The 18,673-nt window shown below is 40.6% G+C and overlaps 1 protein-coding gene across 1 annotated transcript in view; it reads left to right on the top strand.

Moving 5' to 3' along the window:
• Positions 1-18,673, top strand: part of chchd3a (coiled-coil-helix-coiled-coil-helix domain containing 3a) — a 105,914-nt gene that overhangs the window by 53,420 nt on the left and 33,821 nt on the right. The window contains exon 5 of the mRNA XM_058417343.1: positions 15,326-15,409. Coding sequence (XP_058273326.1) covers positions 15,326-15,409 — 84 coding nt within the window. The remainder of the gene's footprint in view (positions 1-15,325; positions 15,410-18,673) is intronic.

Genomic DNA, 18,673 nt, shown 5'->3' with positions numbered 1-18,673 from the left:
AGGACACTCCAATGCGTTCGGCAAATACGGCGTCTCAACACACTCAAACACGCTCAAAATGGCCGACTTGGTAAACTTGGGTATCACTCGACTCTGTATGATTCCCTGAATCTAAAAACACACAATTCCATGTATCACTTGATGCCATTTTCAGTGTTCCTTGATTTTAAGAACACGTTTTATACAAGGCGTTATAGGTTCCTAAAGTCATTCTTCACCCTCAGGTCATGGTTTGCTCAGTATATGTGAGCAGCTTGGCCTTTCAGAAATCTTTCAGTAAGGGGGCAGTGGTAGCTCAAGTGATTAAGCCTCTGGGTCGTTGACCGGAAGATCAGGGTTCAAACCCCAGCGCTGCCAAGCTGCCACCGTTGGGCCCTTGTGCAAGGTGACCCTGTGTTCTGAACCCAACCCCTAAGGATGGGATATGTACACCGATGACATTATGAGCAGTGAGAGGTGAATTGAATAAGACTGGTGATCTCCTCATCATGGCACCTGTTAGTGGGTGGGATATATTAGAGGCAGCAAGTGAACATTTTGTGCTTAAAGTTCTTGTGGGGTGTTCCTGGTCTGCAGTGGTCAGTATCTATCAAAAGTGGTCCAAAGAAGGAACAGTGGTGAACCGGTGACAGGGTCATGGGCGGCCGAGACTCATTGCTGCACATGGTGAGTGAAGGCTGGCCCGTGTGATCCAATCTAACAGACGAGCTACTGTTGCTCAGATTACTGAAGAAGTTAATGCTGATTCTGATAGAAAGGTGTCAGAATACACAGTGCTTGATGGGTCAGGGCTGTTGGCAGGTGGTCATAATGTTATGCCTGGTCGATGTATATGTGACAAAGATTTTTATTTTTTTTAAAAAAGACGCGTTTCAAAAGTTACGGCGATTTCTGTACGTTTATTTGTTTTGATCTCTGTAGCGCCACCGTGTGGCTGATCGGGGTGAGTTTTAGATGGGTGGAGTCCTACTTTACCATCCTTCACCGTTTCAATTCTCCAGGCTTTACGGTTTGTTCCGCACGATCAGAAAAGTAATCATCATAACAACGATAATAAATCCCTACAATAACAACAAGGTTTCAGCACTTTATGCTTGAACCCTTAATAAACCCCCCATAAAAACAAAAAAACACAGTCCAGTACACCTCACAGCCCTGAAGGATCATTTCAGTATTAATGTCCAGTTGCTATTAGCATTAACTTTGTGTAAAGCATCAAAATTAGCACCTCATTGTACTTCATTAGGAATTTTTCCTTTACCATGACACCACATCAGTTCATCTTTCAAGCAGCGTGAGCAAAGTGGGAACTGGGAGGTTTTTCCAAATCTTTATTTATTTATTTATTTATTTATAACCAAACTGCTTTCAGATCATTTTTTTGGTGTACTCAAAGCCTAATTATCTGTAGTTACTTAAGTCCAAAGCAAAACCGAGTAAACACTGAGCAGGTCTCTCTCGTCTTGTATATCCGTATAAAACCGTGTGAAAGCTTTTTTATGTTCTCACAGCAGCCAGAGGAGTCCATTTATTTCTGATTTCAGACAGAGTTTGTGTGAAGAAGCTTCTGGCTTGGAAAATTCACAGGTGTTGTGAATGTATACTATATTGCCAAAAGTTTTGGGACACCCCTCCAAATCACTTAATCAGCTTCATACCAAGACATTTTGGACAATTTCATGCTTTGTGGGAACAGTTTGGGGATGACCCCTTCCTGTTCCAACATGACTGCACACCAGTGCACAAAGCAAGGTCCATAAAGACATGGATGAATGAGTTTGGTGTGGAAGAACTTGACTGAGTCCTGACCACAACCTGATAGAACACCTTTGGGACGAATTAGAGTGGAGACTGCGAGCCAGGTCAAAACTGGGACGTCTGCTTTTACATGAACATGAATGTAATATGGAGTTGTTCCAACCTTTACAGCTATAACAGCTTCAACTCTTCTGGGAAGGCTTTCCACAAGGTTTAGGAGTGTGTTTATGGGAATTTTTTAGACCATTTCTCTAGAAGTGCATTTGTGGCCTCCTGGTGATCCAGCGGCAGGATCCTGCACTCTCATTGCCGCGGCCTGGGTTCGATTCCCGGGCAGGAAGCTAACCCAGCCACTGAAGGGTTAACTCGCATTGCCGGTCCCAAGCCCGGATTAAATGGGAGGGTTGCGTCATGAAGGGCATCCAACATAAAACCTGTGCCAAATTGGAACATGCGGACCAAATGATCCAATGTGGCAACCCCAACAACAAGAAGAGCAACAGCCTCTAGAAGCACATTTGTGAGGTCAGGCACTGATGCTGGACAAGAAGGCCTGGCCTGGCTCGCAGTCTCCGCTCTAGTTCCTCCACACCAAACTCTCTCATCCATGTCTTTATGCTTTGTGCACTGGTGTGCAGTCATGTTGGAACAGGAAGGGGTCATCCCCAAAAATGTGGTACCTCAAGTGATTAAGGCTCTGGGTCGTTGACCGGAAGATTGGGGTTTCAAACCCCAGCACTGCCAAGCTGCTAGGGATGGGGGAGGAAAAGGGGGAAAAATGGGGGAGGGGGAGGGGCTTCTAGAGATCATTTAATGAGCGAGTTTAAAAAATAACTGTAATAATCATAATAATAAAATAAATAAATTATAAAATAATGACAGTGAAAAATAAATAACAGTGAAGCATCTACTGTTTGATTATATAAAAATCCAGCTATTTTGGTGAATTTTGAATTACATTTCAGCGTACTCGGATGTTACAGAGCTCGTACTCTGATACGGAAATACAAAATGCTTTTTTATTTTATTTTTTTGGTATTTATTTTATCATCAACCCACACTAGCTTTGTTTTAACCACTGAGACGCTATTCTCTCATCCATCTCTCTCTCTCTCTCTCTCTCTCTCACTCACACACACACACACACTGCTTTGTTAGACTCTCTCGGGAGGAAACTTTATCCTAAAGGCATTGGTCTCACTTCTGTCCTCAGCAGCCCTCAGACCTCTTCTTTGGATCTCATTTCTTTGTTTATTTATTGTTGTTTTTTCCCTCTCAGGTCTCTCAGATCTCTTGGATCGTTCTTCCCAGTTCAGAAGCTGCACTGTATGTGAAAGTGACGTACGATTAGATTTCCCCGCAGGTTTTCCCCAACGGCTTTGGCAAAGATAACTTTGTACCGCAAAGTGCTTTATCAATCAGTTAATACCTCAGGCCAGTGTTGAGTCGATTTATCAATCCGTCCGATCTGGACGCGTATCTCACCCGAGTTGTAGTGGTGCTCAGTGACTGATGGAGGCAGCAGAAACGCCGAGCTCGGCTCTCACGCCGCCGGGAGCACGCGCTGAGCCGAACGCGGCTAAGGGAAAATTTATCATTGTTTTTAAGAGAAGCTGAAACTGTACATGTCTGAGAAATTCTGTACAGAACATACTAGTGAGCGAGAACAGGACCGAATCTTTTACAGAATTTCAAAGCAATAAAGTACACAAGCTAAGGAAATTGTGGAAATGATCCGATTCTGAATATGTCAAACACAACATTCAGTGTTTCTGTAGAATTAATGCATCTGAAAGATTAAAAGAAAACACACCATGGGTTATTTTTCTTAAGAGAAAGAAGAGAGATAAAGCTAGTGTAGAAGAAGAGCAGAAGACAATGGACATTCTGACCTTCGTCAAGCATTTATTTCTATCTATCTATCTATCTATCTATCTATCTATCTATCTACTTCTCTGTCTGTCTGTCTGTCTGTCTGTCTATTTATCTGTCTGTCTGTCTGTCTGTCCTTCTGTCTGTCCGTCTGTCTGTCTGTCTATTTATGTCTGTCCGTCTATCTATCTATCTATCTATCTATCTATCTATCTATCTATCTATCTATCTGTCTGTCTGTCTGTTTGTCTATCTATCTATCTATCTATCTGTCTGTCTGTCTGTCTGTCTGTCTGTCTGTCTGTCTGTCTATCTGCCTGTCTGTCTATTTTTCTGTCTGTCTGTCTGTCTATTTATCTGTCTGTCTGTTTGTCTATCTATCTATCTATCTATCTATCTATCTATCTATCTATCTATCTATCTATCTATCTATCTGTCTGTCTGTCTGTTTGTCTATCTATCTATCTGTCTGTCTGTCTGTCTGTCTATCTGCCTGTCTGTCTATTTTTCTGTCTGTCTGTCTGTCTATTTATCTGTCTGTCTGTTTGTCTATCTATCTATCTATCTATCTATCTATCTATCTATCTATCTATCTATCTATCTATCTGTCTGTCTGTCTGTCTGTGGATTTGTAGTCTGTCTGTCTGTGGATTTGTAGTTATCTATATTGAGTGAGATTGAGATGAAGTGTGAAGTGTAAATGGATCTGAGAGTGTATTAGATAATGATATGAATTATTTCAGAGCTCTTGCTGTGTGGTTAAATGTTAAAGATCTTTTATCATATTCATTTTAGGATTATTTTATATTGTGTATTATGTATCACACCGTGACTTTAGCCAGAGGCCAAATCTTTAGGATGTAGATAAAGTCTGTGTGGAATCTCTTCTTCTCTTCTCTTCTCTTCTCTTCTCTTCTCTTCTCTTCTCTTCTCTTCTCTTCTCTTCTCTTCTCTTCTCTTCTCTTCTCTTCTCTTCTCTTCTCTTCTCTTCTCTTCTCTTCTCTTCCATCCCATCCCCTCTTATCTTCCTTTCATTTTTTTCTGATCTCATGTCTGCTCATCCCTTCACTTTGGATGGTCTTTTCTTTTCTTTTCTTTTCTTTTCTTTTCTTTTTTCCTTCTTTTTTTGTTTCTTTTCTTTTCTTTTAATTTCTGTTTTTTCTTTTCTCTTCTTTTTTTTCCTTCTTTTCTTTACTTTTCTTGTCATTCTTCTTTCTTTTCTTTTTTCCTTCTTTTTATTTCTTTTAATTTCTGTTTTTTCTTTTCTTTTTGCCTCATCTCTTCTCTTTCATTGTTTTCTTTTGTTCCGTTCTCCTCACATTCTCTTGCTATTTCTATTTCTCTCATTGTTTTCTCTTTTCTTATTTTGTCTTTTGGCGTGTAAAACAGTAAAATGTGATGTGTGTGTGTGTGTATGAAGGACAGCAGGTGTGATTGAGACCTCTCTGTATTTAATAATGAAGTCTTTATGGCCGGCTGATAATTTGATCAGTACTCACACTCACACTTCATTATTTTTTTGGAGGACGTTTGCTTCAAACACGAGGGACGTGCCTCTGCTCCGCCTCTCGCCTCCACCAGATTGACCTTTCACCTCTGTGCAGCATTCCTCCCCATTACCCAGTGACCATTCCTGTCATTGTTGGATATTCCTGACTTCCCGGTGCTGTGGGTTTGCCGGTTCAGACCCGGTTCCTCTCGTGTGTGTTTGCTCTTTTGATCATTTCCACACATCATGTCAGGAACATGTATCAGTATTCTACTCTTTTCTCCATGTTCCTGTTTCACTGACCACCTCTGAACTATAACACACACACACACACACACACACGCGCGCGCGCGCACACACACACACACACACACCCTCTCACTGTTCTATTCTTCCTTCTTAGGGCAGAATAGGAGTGACCTGACCTTTGACCTTTGCCCGAAGCCTGCTGGACAAGCCTGTACTTAGTTGTTGGGGGTTTGTTATGCTAACTCGGTTGCCCGTGATGGATTCGAATAACTTTGACCTTGGGTTGCCATGGTTACTGAAAAAAAGACAATTGAAATCGGTTAAATGTGCTCCGGTGTGATTTTATGGGGTGAGGATTTAGATTTAGGATTTACACAAAAATTCAGCGTGCCTTAAAACGTTTTAAACCCAAACACCAGATAAAATAATACACTTTGTGCAGCTACTTTGGATTTAATTGTTTATGTAGTGAGTTAGTTTGCTGCGTAGTTGGATAATTTTTTTGAAATGTTCTTGAGATTATTCTTTTTTCTTCCTTTAAGATAGTGCTGTCGTATTCTCTGATCTGGTTGGTCAGAAATCTTTAATTTCCTGCTATACATCACAGGTTTCTATGGTAACAGCTGATTCACATAGACATCACAGGTATATATTAATGTGTTATGGTTTCTATGGTAACAGCTGATTCATAAGGACATCACAGGTTTATATTAATGTGTTATGGTTTCTATGGCAACCGCTGATTCATAAGGACATCACAGGTTTATATTAATGTGTTATGGTTTCTATGGCAACCGCTGATTCACATTGACATCACAGGTATATATTGTGTTATGGTTTCTATGGTAACAGCTGATTCATAAGGACATCACAGATTTATATTAATGTGTTATGGTTTCTATGGTAACGACTGATTCACATAGACATCACAGGTATATATTAATGTGTTATGGTTTCTATGGCAACCGCTGATTCATAAGGACATCACAGGTTTATATTAATGTGTTATGGTTTCTATGGCAACCGCTGATTCACATTGACATCACAGGTATATATTGTGTTATGGTTTCTATGGTAACAGCTGATTCATAAGGACATCACAGGTTTATATTAATGTGTTATGGTTTCTATGGTAACAGCTGATTCACATAGACATCACAGGTATATATTAATGTGTTATGGTTTCTATGGTAACGACTGATTCACATAGACATCACAGGTATATATTAATGTGTTATGGTTTCTATGGCAACCGCTGATTCACATTGACATCACAGGTATATATTGTGTTATGGTTTCTATGGTAACAGCTGATTCATAAGGACATCACAGGTTTATATTAATGTGTTATGGTTTCTATGGTAACAGCTGATTCACATAGACATCACAGGTATATATTAATGTGTTATGGTTTCTATGGTAACCGCTGATTCACATTGACATCACAGGTATATATTAATGTGTTATGGTTTCTATGGTAACAGCTGATTCATAAGGACATCACAGGTTTATATTAATGTGTTATGGTTTCTATGGTAACCGCTGATTCACATAGACATCACAGGTTTATATTAATGTGTTATGGTTTCTATGGTAACAGCTGATTCACATAGACATCACAGGTATATATTAATGTGTTATGGTTTCTATGGTAACGACTGATTCACATAGACATCACAGGTATATATTAATGTGTTATGGTTTCTATGGTAACAGCTGATTCATAAGGACATCACAGGTTTATATTAATGTGTTATGGTTTCTATGGTAACAGCTGATTCACATAGACATCACAGGTATATATTAATGTGTTATGGTTTCTATGGTAACGACTGATTCACATAGACATCACAGGTATATATTAATGTGTTATGGTTTCTATGGTAACAGCTGATTCATAAGGACATCACAGGTTTATATTAATGTGTTATGGTTTCTATGGTAACCGCTGATTCACATTGACATCACAGGTATATATTAATGTGTTATGGTTTCTATGGTAACAGCTGATTCATAAGGACATCACAGGTTTATATTAATGTGTTATGGTTTCTATGGTAACCGCTGATTCACAAGGACATCACAGGTTTATATTAATGTGTTATGGTTTCTATGGTAACGACTGATTCACAAGGACATCACAGGTTTATATTAATGTGTTATGGTTTCTATGGTAATGACTGATTCACAAGGACATCACAGGTTTATATTAATGTGTTATGGTTTCTATGGTAACCGCTGATTCACATAGACATCACAGGTTTATATTGATGTGTTATGGTTTCTATGGTAACCGCTGATTCACATAGACATCACAGGTTTATATTAATGTGTTATGGTTTCTATGGTAACCGCTGATTCACAAGGACATCACAGGTTTATATTAATGTGTTATGGTTTCTATGGTAACGACTGATTCACAAGGACATCACAGGTTTATATTAATGTGTTATGGTTTCTATGGTAACCGCTGATTCACAAGGACATCACAGGTTTATATTAATGTGTTATGGTTTCTATGGTAACGACTGATTCACAAGGACATCACAGGTTTATATTAATGTGTTATGGTTTCTATGGTAACGACTGATTCACAAGGACATCACAGGTTTATATTAATGTGTTATGGTTTCTATGGTAACCGCTGATTCACAAGGACATCACAGGTTTATATTAATGTGTTATGGTTTCTATGGTAACGACTGATTCACAAGGACATCACAGGTTTATATTAATGTGTTATGGTTTCTATGGTAACGACTGATTCACAAGGACATGTGTATCGTGTGTATTGATGGAAGGAGTCTCCAGTTTTAGCGTCAGGTTTCCTCCATGTGAAAGTCTTAGCCTTGATCTCATCATGCTAGTGGAATGATTTAATGATTTTGGTGTTGAGGAAGAAGAGGAGAGAGCAGGAAGTGTACAGTGCTCTTGTTCCTGACACAGCACATCTCTACTGATAACCTCTCTCTCTCTCTCTCTCTCTCTATCTCTCTCTCTATCTCTCCCTCTCTCTCCCCCCCTCGTTCACACTCTCAAAGTGCAGAGCTCAGCTAATTAAAAACTCTTAATTACTCAGCAGTGGCTAATTGATATTCCACCAGACCCTATTCCACCTAAACGATCTGTTTCATTCCAGCACAGAGCCTGTAGCTGGTCTCTCGTCTCTCTCAGAGCTCAGAGAGTTAGACTAATGGTTCTCTTTCAGAACATGGACAGATGTTGGGTCTGGAGAAGGAAGTGACACGGAACATTCTGGAATGATGTGACCTTATAGTGACGTCTCGTCTTCTGTCTACTCTTCTCTACTCCTTTATTCTCGCCTTGTCTTGTCCCATCTCCTTTTCTTACTACTTTGTCTCTTGTTCTCATCTGTTCTTTCGTCTCTTCTCTTCTCTTCTCTTCTCCTCGTTCGCTTCTTGTCTCGTCTCCTCTTGTTCTCTTTTCTTCTCCTTTCTCTTTTCTTCTCCTTGTCTCTTCTCTTCTCTTGTTCTCGTCTTGTTTCGTCTCTTCTCTTCTCTTCTCTTCTCTTCTCTTCTCTTCTCTTCTCTTCTCTTCTCCTCGTTCGCTTCTTGTCTTGTCTCCTCTTGTTCTCTTTTCTTCTCCTTTCTTTTCTTCTTGTCTCTTCTCTTCTCTTGTTCTCGTCTTGTTTCGTCTCATCTCTTCTCTTCTAGTCCCTTGTTCTTGTCTCGTCTCTTCTATTCTCGTCTCTTGTCTCATCTCTTTTCCTCTCCTCTCCTCTCCTCTCCTCTCTACCCCCTTTTCCCCCTTTTCTTTCATTTTCCCTAGATTTCATTTCTGTTCTTTTCTCTTCTCTTGCCTTTTTTGTTTTCTCATTTATCCATTTCTTTTTTCTCATTTCCTTGGCCCTTCTCTTGTTTATTTCTTCTCTTCTCTTCTCTTCTCTTCTCTTCTCTTCTCTTCTCTTCTCTTCTCTTCTCTTCTCTTCTCTTCTCTTCTCTTCTCTTCTCTTTCCTCTCATTTTCTCTTCTTTTCACCTGTCTGCAATCCTCTCTCCTCTTTTCTCTAATCTCCTCTCTTCTTTCATTTCTCCATCCTCTGATGTAAACCACAGACCTTTTGCATTGTTTTTACTTAAATGCCTTTTCATCCTCCTCCTTCTCATCTTCATCCTCCTCCTCCTCCTCTATGTCTTCATCATCGCCCTCCTCCCCATAATTTTTTTCTCTTTCTCCTCTACATTCTCTTCCTCCTTTTCATCCCCTCTTTATCCTCTTCCTCCTCCTCCTCATTATTCCCTTCCTCTTCCTCCTCTCTTCATCCTTTATCTTCCTTTATCTCTTCATCATCACCCTCCTCCCCTTCATCATTATCTTCCTCCTTTTCATCCTCCCCTCTTTATCCTCCTCCTCCTCCTCATCCCATTCCTCCTCCTCTTCATCCTCCTTCTCTATCTCCTCCTCTTCATTCTCCTCTTCCTTCTTTTCATCTTCATCCTCCTCCTCCTCTTCCTTTTCTGTGTGTCTTGTCCTGTGCATGTGTAGTTCATTTCCACTTTTTCATGATTAATTGCCAGTTCTGTTCTTCATTAGGGGGCAGAGTGGTGCATCATGGGTGGTGTAAGTGGCAGTGTTTTGTCGGGGGTTGTAAAGTGATTAGATGAGCTGGGCGGGGGTTGAATGGGTTTAATCAGATGGAAGTAATCCTGACACGTCGCGTGACGGAGTGACTGCCATATGCCCCATCTGATCCATTGTGAGAGAGAGAAAAAGAGCATGAGAGAGAAAATCCCTGGATGCACATAGATGTCTGCGCCTCCCCGCTTTTAATTGCGCATCGGTTACGCTTTTTATCTATCAGCCTGCGAAGGCAGCTGCTCGGAGTGTGTGTGTGTGTGTGTGTGTGTGTGTGTGTGTCACAGAGTCAAGATGAAGGTCAATCACAGAATCACTTTTTTCTTTTTATACCGACTGCACAGCTGAAGCTCCACATGGACGGATCAGTAAAACTCACCCACGCAGAGGCCTCAGGAAAGACCAGAAATCTAGTGAGAGTCTGGAGAGTTCGGGTCAGCTGCAGTCTACTCTCTCAGGGCCTGCACTCCTCTGTCTGTGTGTGTGTCTGTGTGTGTGTCTGTGTGTGTGTCTGTGTGTGTGTGTGTGTGTTGTCTAGAGATGCTGTAGATCTGATATCCAGCATCAGCCCAGGATCAGCTAAAAACACTGGATTTAATTTTAGTCTTTCTTTCTTTCTTTCTTTCTTTCTTTCTTTCTTTCTTTCTTTCTTTCTTTCTTTCTTTCTTTCTTTCTTTCTTTCTTTCTTTCTTTCTTTCTGTATAATATTAAACTGGAAATACAGGCTTTTGTTTATTTATTTGTTTGTTTATTTATTTGTTTGTTTTCTTTGTTTATGTAGTTATTTATCTGTCTGTTTTTATTATTTACTTATTGATTGATTGATTTTTTAAAATGTAACTTTATTATATAGTATTATGATTGAATTACAGTTTATTTATTTGTTTTTGTTTATTAATTTATTTATGGCACTTGATTATATGTCATCATCCGACTCCCCTAACCACCGGATTCATCTCATCACCCCATTCCCTTCTTCACCTGATTCCTCTCATCACCCGATTTCCTTCATCACCCGATTCCTCTCCTCACCCGATTCCTCTCCTCACCCGGTTCCTCTCCTCACCCGGTTCCTCTCCTCACCCGATTCCCTTCATCACCTGATTCCTCTCATCACCTGATTCCTCTCATCACCTGATTCCTCTCCTCACCCGATTCCTCTCCTCATCTGGTTCCTCTCCTCACCCGGTTCCTCTCATCACCCGATTCCCTTCATCACCTGATTCCTCTCATCACCTGATTCCTCTCATCACCTGATTCCTCTCATCACCCGGTTCCCCTCCTCACCCGATTCCCTTCATCACCCGATTCCTCTCATCACCCGATTCCCTTCATCACCCGATTCCCTTCATCACCCGATTCCTCTCATCAGCCGATTCCCTTCATCACCCGATTCCCTTCATCACCCAATTCCTCTCATCACCTGGTTCCCTTCATCACCTGGTTCTTCTCATCAGCTAATTATCACCCACAGAGAATAAACACTGTGTGAGTGCAGCTCCATGTTTCTTCAGACTGATGATTGTTTTCTTGGTGTGGATTTCATTACCATGCACTGAGAGCGTCTCTCAGCCTCTATAGCTCAACTCTGATGCCTATCTCTCAACTGGGATTGGATCTAGATTAGATTTTCTTTCTTTTATAAGCACATTTTTCTTTGTTTCTCTTTCCCAACTGTCTTAATCCACTGCACTCTGTGTGTATACAAGAGGAAGAGAAATCTCTCTCTCTCTCTCTCAGCAGCATTTAGTGATAAGGTTTGAAAATGTCATTTAAACAGAAATCTGTCCTTTTCATATCCTGTCTCTGCTTGCAGGAGAGGATGGTGTGTAAAGTAAGGCACTCATTTACTCGACATGGTAGTAGTATTTCTTCTAAAAAACATTTCTATTGACCGTTGCCATGGTTTCATGATAAGATATTGCACTGTGTTTAATAGGCCACTCAGCAACAACATGTACACTGACCTATATGCAAAGCTGGACGAATCATAAGTTCTGATTATGTAGGTTCTCTGGACGAATCATTCGCTGGTCCACAGAACAAATAAAAGCTGGAACGCTTGACCAATTTCTGTGTATGAAGACAACTCATCTCTAGGAGAGTCTGAAGTTGTGCATTATGTTTGGTAGAACCTTACACAAAGATCCTACTTGAGAAGCTCAAATATTTATACAGTGTGCAGTATATAAAGCAAACAAAAGAACCATTCTTCTTGCTTCTTTAATGTGTAGAACCCTAAAACCATGGTTCCATTTTTGCTTCCCCACAGAGACGCTTTTGGTACATGGTTCTTCGAAGAACTTCATTTTTCTTAATGGTGTAAAGAACTTTTTTTTTTTTTAGCCTAAAGAACCTTTTATCCATGACAGAGACCCTTGTGTGAAATGGGAAACGTTTTGTGGATGTGGATAAAGGTTCTCCATAGAACTGTACACCCTGACAATTTAAGAACCTTTATTTTTAAGCATGTGCAGTTTATAAAGCAGGCAGTAGATCCATTTTTAGATTCTGTATAGAAACATAAAACATAGGGTTCCATTTTTGGTTCCTCGAAAAGAACCTTTTAGTAAATCATTCTTTATTTTCTGAGTGACATATTACACAAGAACCAGTGTAACAAACGTTCCATGGATGTTAAAGGTTCCTAATAGACCCATACACCCTGACAAAGAACCCATTAAGATCTAGATAAACCATTTCTAACTATTGAAGTTTATATAAAGCAAGTGAAATAAACATTTAATGTTGTAGAGCCATTACTTTCAGTGTAGAACCCCAAAACTGAGGGTTCCTTTTTTTAGTTTAGTAGTATTTAGTATTTTTTTATTTTAGTATTATTTGTTTAGTATTATTTTTTTAATTATTATTATTATTATTATTATTGTTTAATAATTAATTAATTTGTTTGTTTGTTTATTTATTATTATTGTCATTTATTTAATTATTTGTTTGTTTGTTTAATTTTTTAGAACTTAAAAAAATATTATTATTATTTAGAAATTAATTAATTAATTAATTTTTTTGTTTCTTTATTTATTTTTTAATTTTTTTTAGAACATCCGTTTGTGACAGAAGCCATCAAGATCTATATAAACCATTTATAACTATTGAAGTTTATTATTGTAGAACCATTCCTTTCAGTGTAGAACCCCAAAAGCTGAGGCTTCCTTGTTTGTATATTTAATTATTTAGATTATTTATACAATCCTAAATCGTAGGGTTCCATTTGTGATTCCTCAGACCGATTAGCTGTGGTCTCTCTTTTGTTTTTTTTCCCATCTGTGGTTGATGATCTCAGCCTGGACACACACTTGCTTAACTCTCCCTTTGGCTGCATGCTGTTAATGCTCTAGTTGAACTTATCTACCGTTTCACATCTGTTTCTCCAAGCACATCTCCTATTGGTTGTCTTTGGCTGCTTATTTGCGTAAAATTTGCATAAAATTGCACTGCCCAATCTGCCCTGTTTCTAAGATTGAGAATCTTGGACTCTTTCCTGAGCGTTCTGTTTAGCTCTGATGTTCTTTTGTCCTTATTTTTAGCTGAATTTCTCATCCATGTTCCCCTGAAATGCTTCTAACGGTCAGTTTGACATTTACCGTCATTACCGTCATTATGTGAGCTTAGCATCGCTCCTCGATTCCGTTCAAACGCGATGGTGTGGAGAATAGCTTTCTTTCTCGGGTGCGCTCCGAGTTAACCGCTGTTCCAGACTATTCCACAGACGTTATTAAAGAAAATGACTGATTGCTTTATCTCGTGTAGAAGGGAAGCTTCTCGCTTCTGCTCTTCTGATAAAAGCCCAGCGAGTCCGAGCAGAGAAGTCATGAGCTGAAGGTCAGGAGAGGAGCGATAGAGGAGCCATAAAGAATCTTCATTGTCCTCCTGCTGATGTTATCCTCCCATCAGCCTTTTCAACACAGGGTCTGCACACACTCTGATGACACACTGATAAAGACCTGTCATGAACCGATGCCCTTGGAAGGATCCGAGGGCAAGACGTCGACATCCAGGTTCTTCTCTAAGGAACCTAATGCATATGTATGTTATTATACCATACGGATTAAGATCTGACATCCGGAAGACCTTCAACGTTTGTCCTTTTGATGGAACCTTTAAAGGTTTGAGCTCCACTCAAGGTTCCTTGTGGTTCTTTATAAGAACCCTGTGGGTTTTGGTCAGGAGAACTTTTATATGAAAAAAAATTAAAAACGGCCCTTTGTAGAACTCCTTGGTGTGCAATGAAGGGTTTACATTAAAAAGGGGCTATAATTCAAAGAATGTGCAAGAATCCCATTACTTTTGGGAAGTGTATCTCTATGGAGGTAATGGTTCTACTGTATATAAAGACCTGACTTGGGGTTCCATGCACTCTTAACAATAGAGGTGCCTGGAAGAACCAAAAATGTTTTTTTGTGGTGATATTTTAGAGGTTCCCCAAAGAACTTTTCAGTGAATAGTTCTTAAAAGAACCCCTTTTTCCTTAAAGCCAGAACCTTTTTTTTCTCTACAAAGAACCTTTTGTTCAGTGGAAAGGTTCTATGGATGTTAAAGGTTCTTCATAAAACCATGCAACCTTAAACAAAGAACCTGTTTAAGAACCTTCATTATGAACAGTGTGCAGTATATAAAGCAATTTTTTTGGCTCTCCAAAGAACTTTCCAGTACATGGTTCTTAGAACACCACCTCCTTTTTGTCTAAATGCCATAAAGAACACTTTTCTCATTTAAAGAATCTTTTATCCACAACAGAGAACCTTTTCTGTAATGGGAATGTTCTCTGGATGTTACAGGTTCTTATATTATATTTGTTTATTCATTTTTGTCATATATACATTACAGCACAGTTCTTTCTTCACATAGCCCAACTTTGGAAGGTCAAAGGTGCAGCACCCCTGGAGCGGAGAAGGTTTAAGGGCCTTGCTCAAGGGCCCAGCATTGGCAGCTTAGTAGTGCTGGGGCTAGAACCCTGATCCTCCAATCAACAATCAAGAGCCTTAACCACTTGATCCACCACTGCCCTCTCCATAGAACTGTACACCCTGACAAATCGTGTGCCGTTTACAAAGCAAGCAGTAGATAAATTTTTTAGATTCTGTATAGAACCCTAAATCATAGGGTTCCATTTTTGGGGTTCCTCAAGAAGAATCTTCCTTTTTCTTTGCGACATGTGACACAAAAACCCAGTATAACAGAAACATTCCATGGATGTTAAAGGTTCCTAATGAAGTGTATATGCAAGGGAAATAAACATTAAAGGCTCTGTGTAGAACCCCAAAACCGCAGAACCGAGGGTTCCTCCTAAATTGTTGATGATTTGGGTCCTGACTGTTTGTTTGTATTGTGTGTTTTGTCGCAGGCGAAGCAGCTGGAGGAAAGAGATCAGCAGCTGAGGAAGCAGGACGCCTTCTACAGGGAACAACTGAACAAACTGGAGGAACGGGTACGAACACACACACACACACACACACACACACACTCTTATAATTGATGACGTTCTCTCTATAATTGAACTGTTACCTTGCCGTGTTTCCAGTCCGTGCCTCAGACTCGGTGTAGATTTCTGCCACTGGAACAAATGAAAGCGGGGGTCCTGGTTATGTTTCTCGTACCCTTGGGGGTAGTTCAGAGGGGGGTTCCTGGATTTGACGTAATGAGATTCACGTGAACCAGATCGCCTTTTAGACACTTTGTCCTTAACCTCTCGTCCTCCTGCTGCTCTCTCTCTCCTGCTGGGTATCACCGAGAGTGGAGTTCACAGCCCTTCACCTGCAACACACACACACACACACCGTAACACACACTCAGATACAGTGCTACATGACAGACCAGGCTCTCCAGAGACTGTGTGTGTGTGAGAGTGTGTGTGTTTTTGTCAGCCCCTCCTATGACCTATTTTAAACGGACTGTGATATCGGTGCTGTGAAAGTGCTGAAGGAGCGTTTTTTTTGTTCTTTTTCCTTTTTTTAACTTCCTCTTCTCCCCCCCAAACTCCTCCCTAAAGCAGCAGTCTTTGTCTGGTTATTAATTGCATGCTGTGTTGCTTTAGTTTGGAATATCCTTTACCCAATCCCTCAAGGTTACCCACAAACTTTCTGTACTGTAAAGTCACAGCTGCGTCCGTATCTGAGGAACCAAATAAACGCTGAGAGAACCCAACATCTGGAAGAATGAGGGATTAATAGGTACTTCACACAGAGGGAGTTAAAGCTAAAGCTAAAGCTGCTGTAAGTGTTTACTTTATTTAGGATTCTCCTTCTCTTCTTCTCTCTCTTTTTCCCTCTCATTCTCTTCTCTCCACCCTTCTCTCTCTCTCTCTCACTCTCCATCACCTCTTCTCCAGCGTCTCTCTCTCTCTCTCTCTCTCTCTCTCTCACTCTCCGTCACCTCTTCTCCAGCGTCTCTCTCTCTCTGTCTCTCTCTCTCTCTCTCTCTCTCTCTCACTCTCTCTTACTCTCCCTCACCTCTTCTCCAGTGTCTCTCTCTCTCTCTCTCTCTCTCTCACACACACATTCTCTCTTTCGATTTCATTTCCTTTTCCTCTTTTTACTTCTCTCCCTCTTCCTCATCCCTTCTCTCTCTTTAGTTTTCTTCTTCTCTTTTTCTTTTCTCACTCTCCCTCACCTCTTTTTCTCCTCTCTCTCTCTCCCTCTCTCTCTCTCTCTCTCTCTCTCTCCCACAGTGACAGGAATATTATTGATCGCCTCCTGCCTCATAAATCAGCTATAGATCCTTGTTCAATACTCAGAGCGGCGTGTCAGCAGCTCAGCGTCTCATCTCAAATAGAGACAGAGGGGAACCCCGTGAGCCGGACCCCGACCCGTTTTTAGCCCCTATGGATTTATGGATGTGTTTGTAAGATAAATGTGCTAAACGTCCTGAGAGCAGGAGAGCGCTTAAAAAACCAGTAGCTCGGGTGCAGGAGGATGGCGATGGTGACGAATCGGGTGACGCGCCTGACGCTTTTTATCCGTTTCGTGAATCCTCCTCTCTTTTGTAAAAAAAAAAAAAAAGGGGAATTTATTTTCGGCGCACCGACACGCTGCACTTTCACACAATACAGTGTTTAAATTTCTTCTTTCCGGAGGCGAGGAAACTCAGACAGGAGTTTAATCTTGTTTCTACAAAGCGATGCATCTGAACAGCCTTGCTCGCTTCTTTTTAATTATTCATCAACACCCTATGTTGATCTGTATTGCTGTGAGTTCCGAGGGATGGTTGAGCTTTTGATGGTCAGTCCTCTCTTCTGTCTCTCTCTCTCTCTCTCTCTCTCTCTCGTTTTTTTTCCATCTCCGTCTTGTTCCTTTCCGTCTCTGGCCTCCAGGAGTGTGGAGCAAGTGACGAAGTGAAAAATAACCCAGGAAGAGAATAGATAGTGGATGGAGGATAGACGGCACACACGAGAGAGAGAGAATATAAAAGGCTGATATATATTGCACGTCTCTTTCGATTCAGGCCCCTCGTTTATCAGAAGGCCGTGTCTGACAGGTCATCACAGCACACAGACGGCCCCTCGATTCGACCCGGGCCTCCAAATTGCCTTTAAAGCAATATCTATATCTGTGTCTATATATCTATATTTATTTATTTTATTTTTTATTTATTTATAGCGTGGTCTGTAAAATGCTCTCGTTATGGAGCTTCTCTAAAATTTGGCTTTGTGTATCGCCGTTCGGTTTCTGTGTACAGACGAGGCGCTCTCTCTAAGAAAGAAGAAACACCGTCTGCTCCGTCTGCTTTTCGGACCGCTTTCCGGTCAGAGCTGGACGCTCGTTAATCCCGCGTCTGATCAATGGCGGTGTAATAAAGCCTCAACTTTCTGTCGCACAAAAACAAGAAGAAGAGGAGGAAGCGAGTACACAACGCTCTCGGAGGCCGTGCCGTAGCCCGGCAACCCTGATCCGGTTGTCGTGGAAACGTCATTTGGAGTTTCTTTGTTAAAGAGTGTATGGTTTATACGGTGTTTGTGTGTTTAGTTGCCTCTGTTACGTTCTCCTGGACTCCTGGAAGTGAGATGTGTTTTCTTTTTGTGCCACTAAAATGTTTTTATTCTCACTCATTAGTTCGACAGTTAGCTAGAACAGAGAGATGTTTGGAACGACCGCTAGCTGGCTCTCCATCTGTCTTTAGACAGAGAGTCTAGACAGTATTATCAGACACTATTCTTTTATCCACTACAAAGAACTTTTTATGCAATGAAAAGGTTCTATGGATGTGCTTAGAACTGTACACCCTGATAAAGAACCTGATACTGACCTAATAGTTCCTCATGGGCTCTTGGTTGCTGGGAGGACATTATTTAGTTACAGTTACATTATCTCCTGTCCAGTGTCATCCAAATGAGGATGAGGTTCCCTTCTGAGCCTGGTTCCTCTCAAGGTTTCTTCCTCATATCATCTCAGGGAGTTTTCCTCGCCACCATCGCCTCAGGCTTCTCATTAGGGATAAAATAATAACTTTAATTTTAATCTGTCTAATCTCACACCGTCTCACACGTCCTTCAAGTTATCGCTATGATTCCTCCGTAGTTAAACGTCCTAAGGAATGCTTTTCTGTCTGTCTGGTCAGTATGATATTCCAGCTGTAGGTTACTACAGGTCATTGAGATCCAATGGTTAAAAGAAAACACCAACAAAATGGTGTCTCATGCTATTTATTTAATTATTTGTCGTCCTGATTATTCTGGAGGATCTCTTCAGCATGAAGA

Source organism: Hemibagrus wyckioides, linkage group LG19, assembly GCF_019097595.1.
Source record: "Hemibagrus wyckioides isolate EC202008001 linkage group LG19, SWU_Hwy_1.0, whole genome shotgun sequence".
Lineage (NCBI taxonomy): Eukaryota > Metazoa > Chordata > Actinopteri > Siluriformes > Bagridae > Hemibagrus > Hemibagrus wyckioides.
The sequence above is the reverse complement of the archived record's forward strand: the minus strand, read 5'-3'. Positions and strand labels throughout refer to the sequence as shown.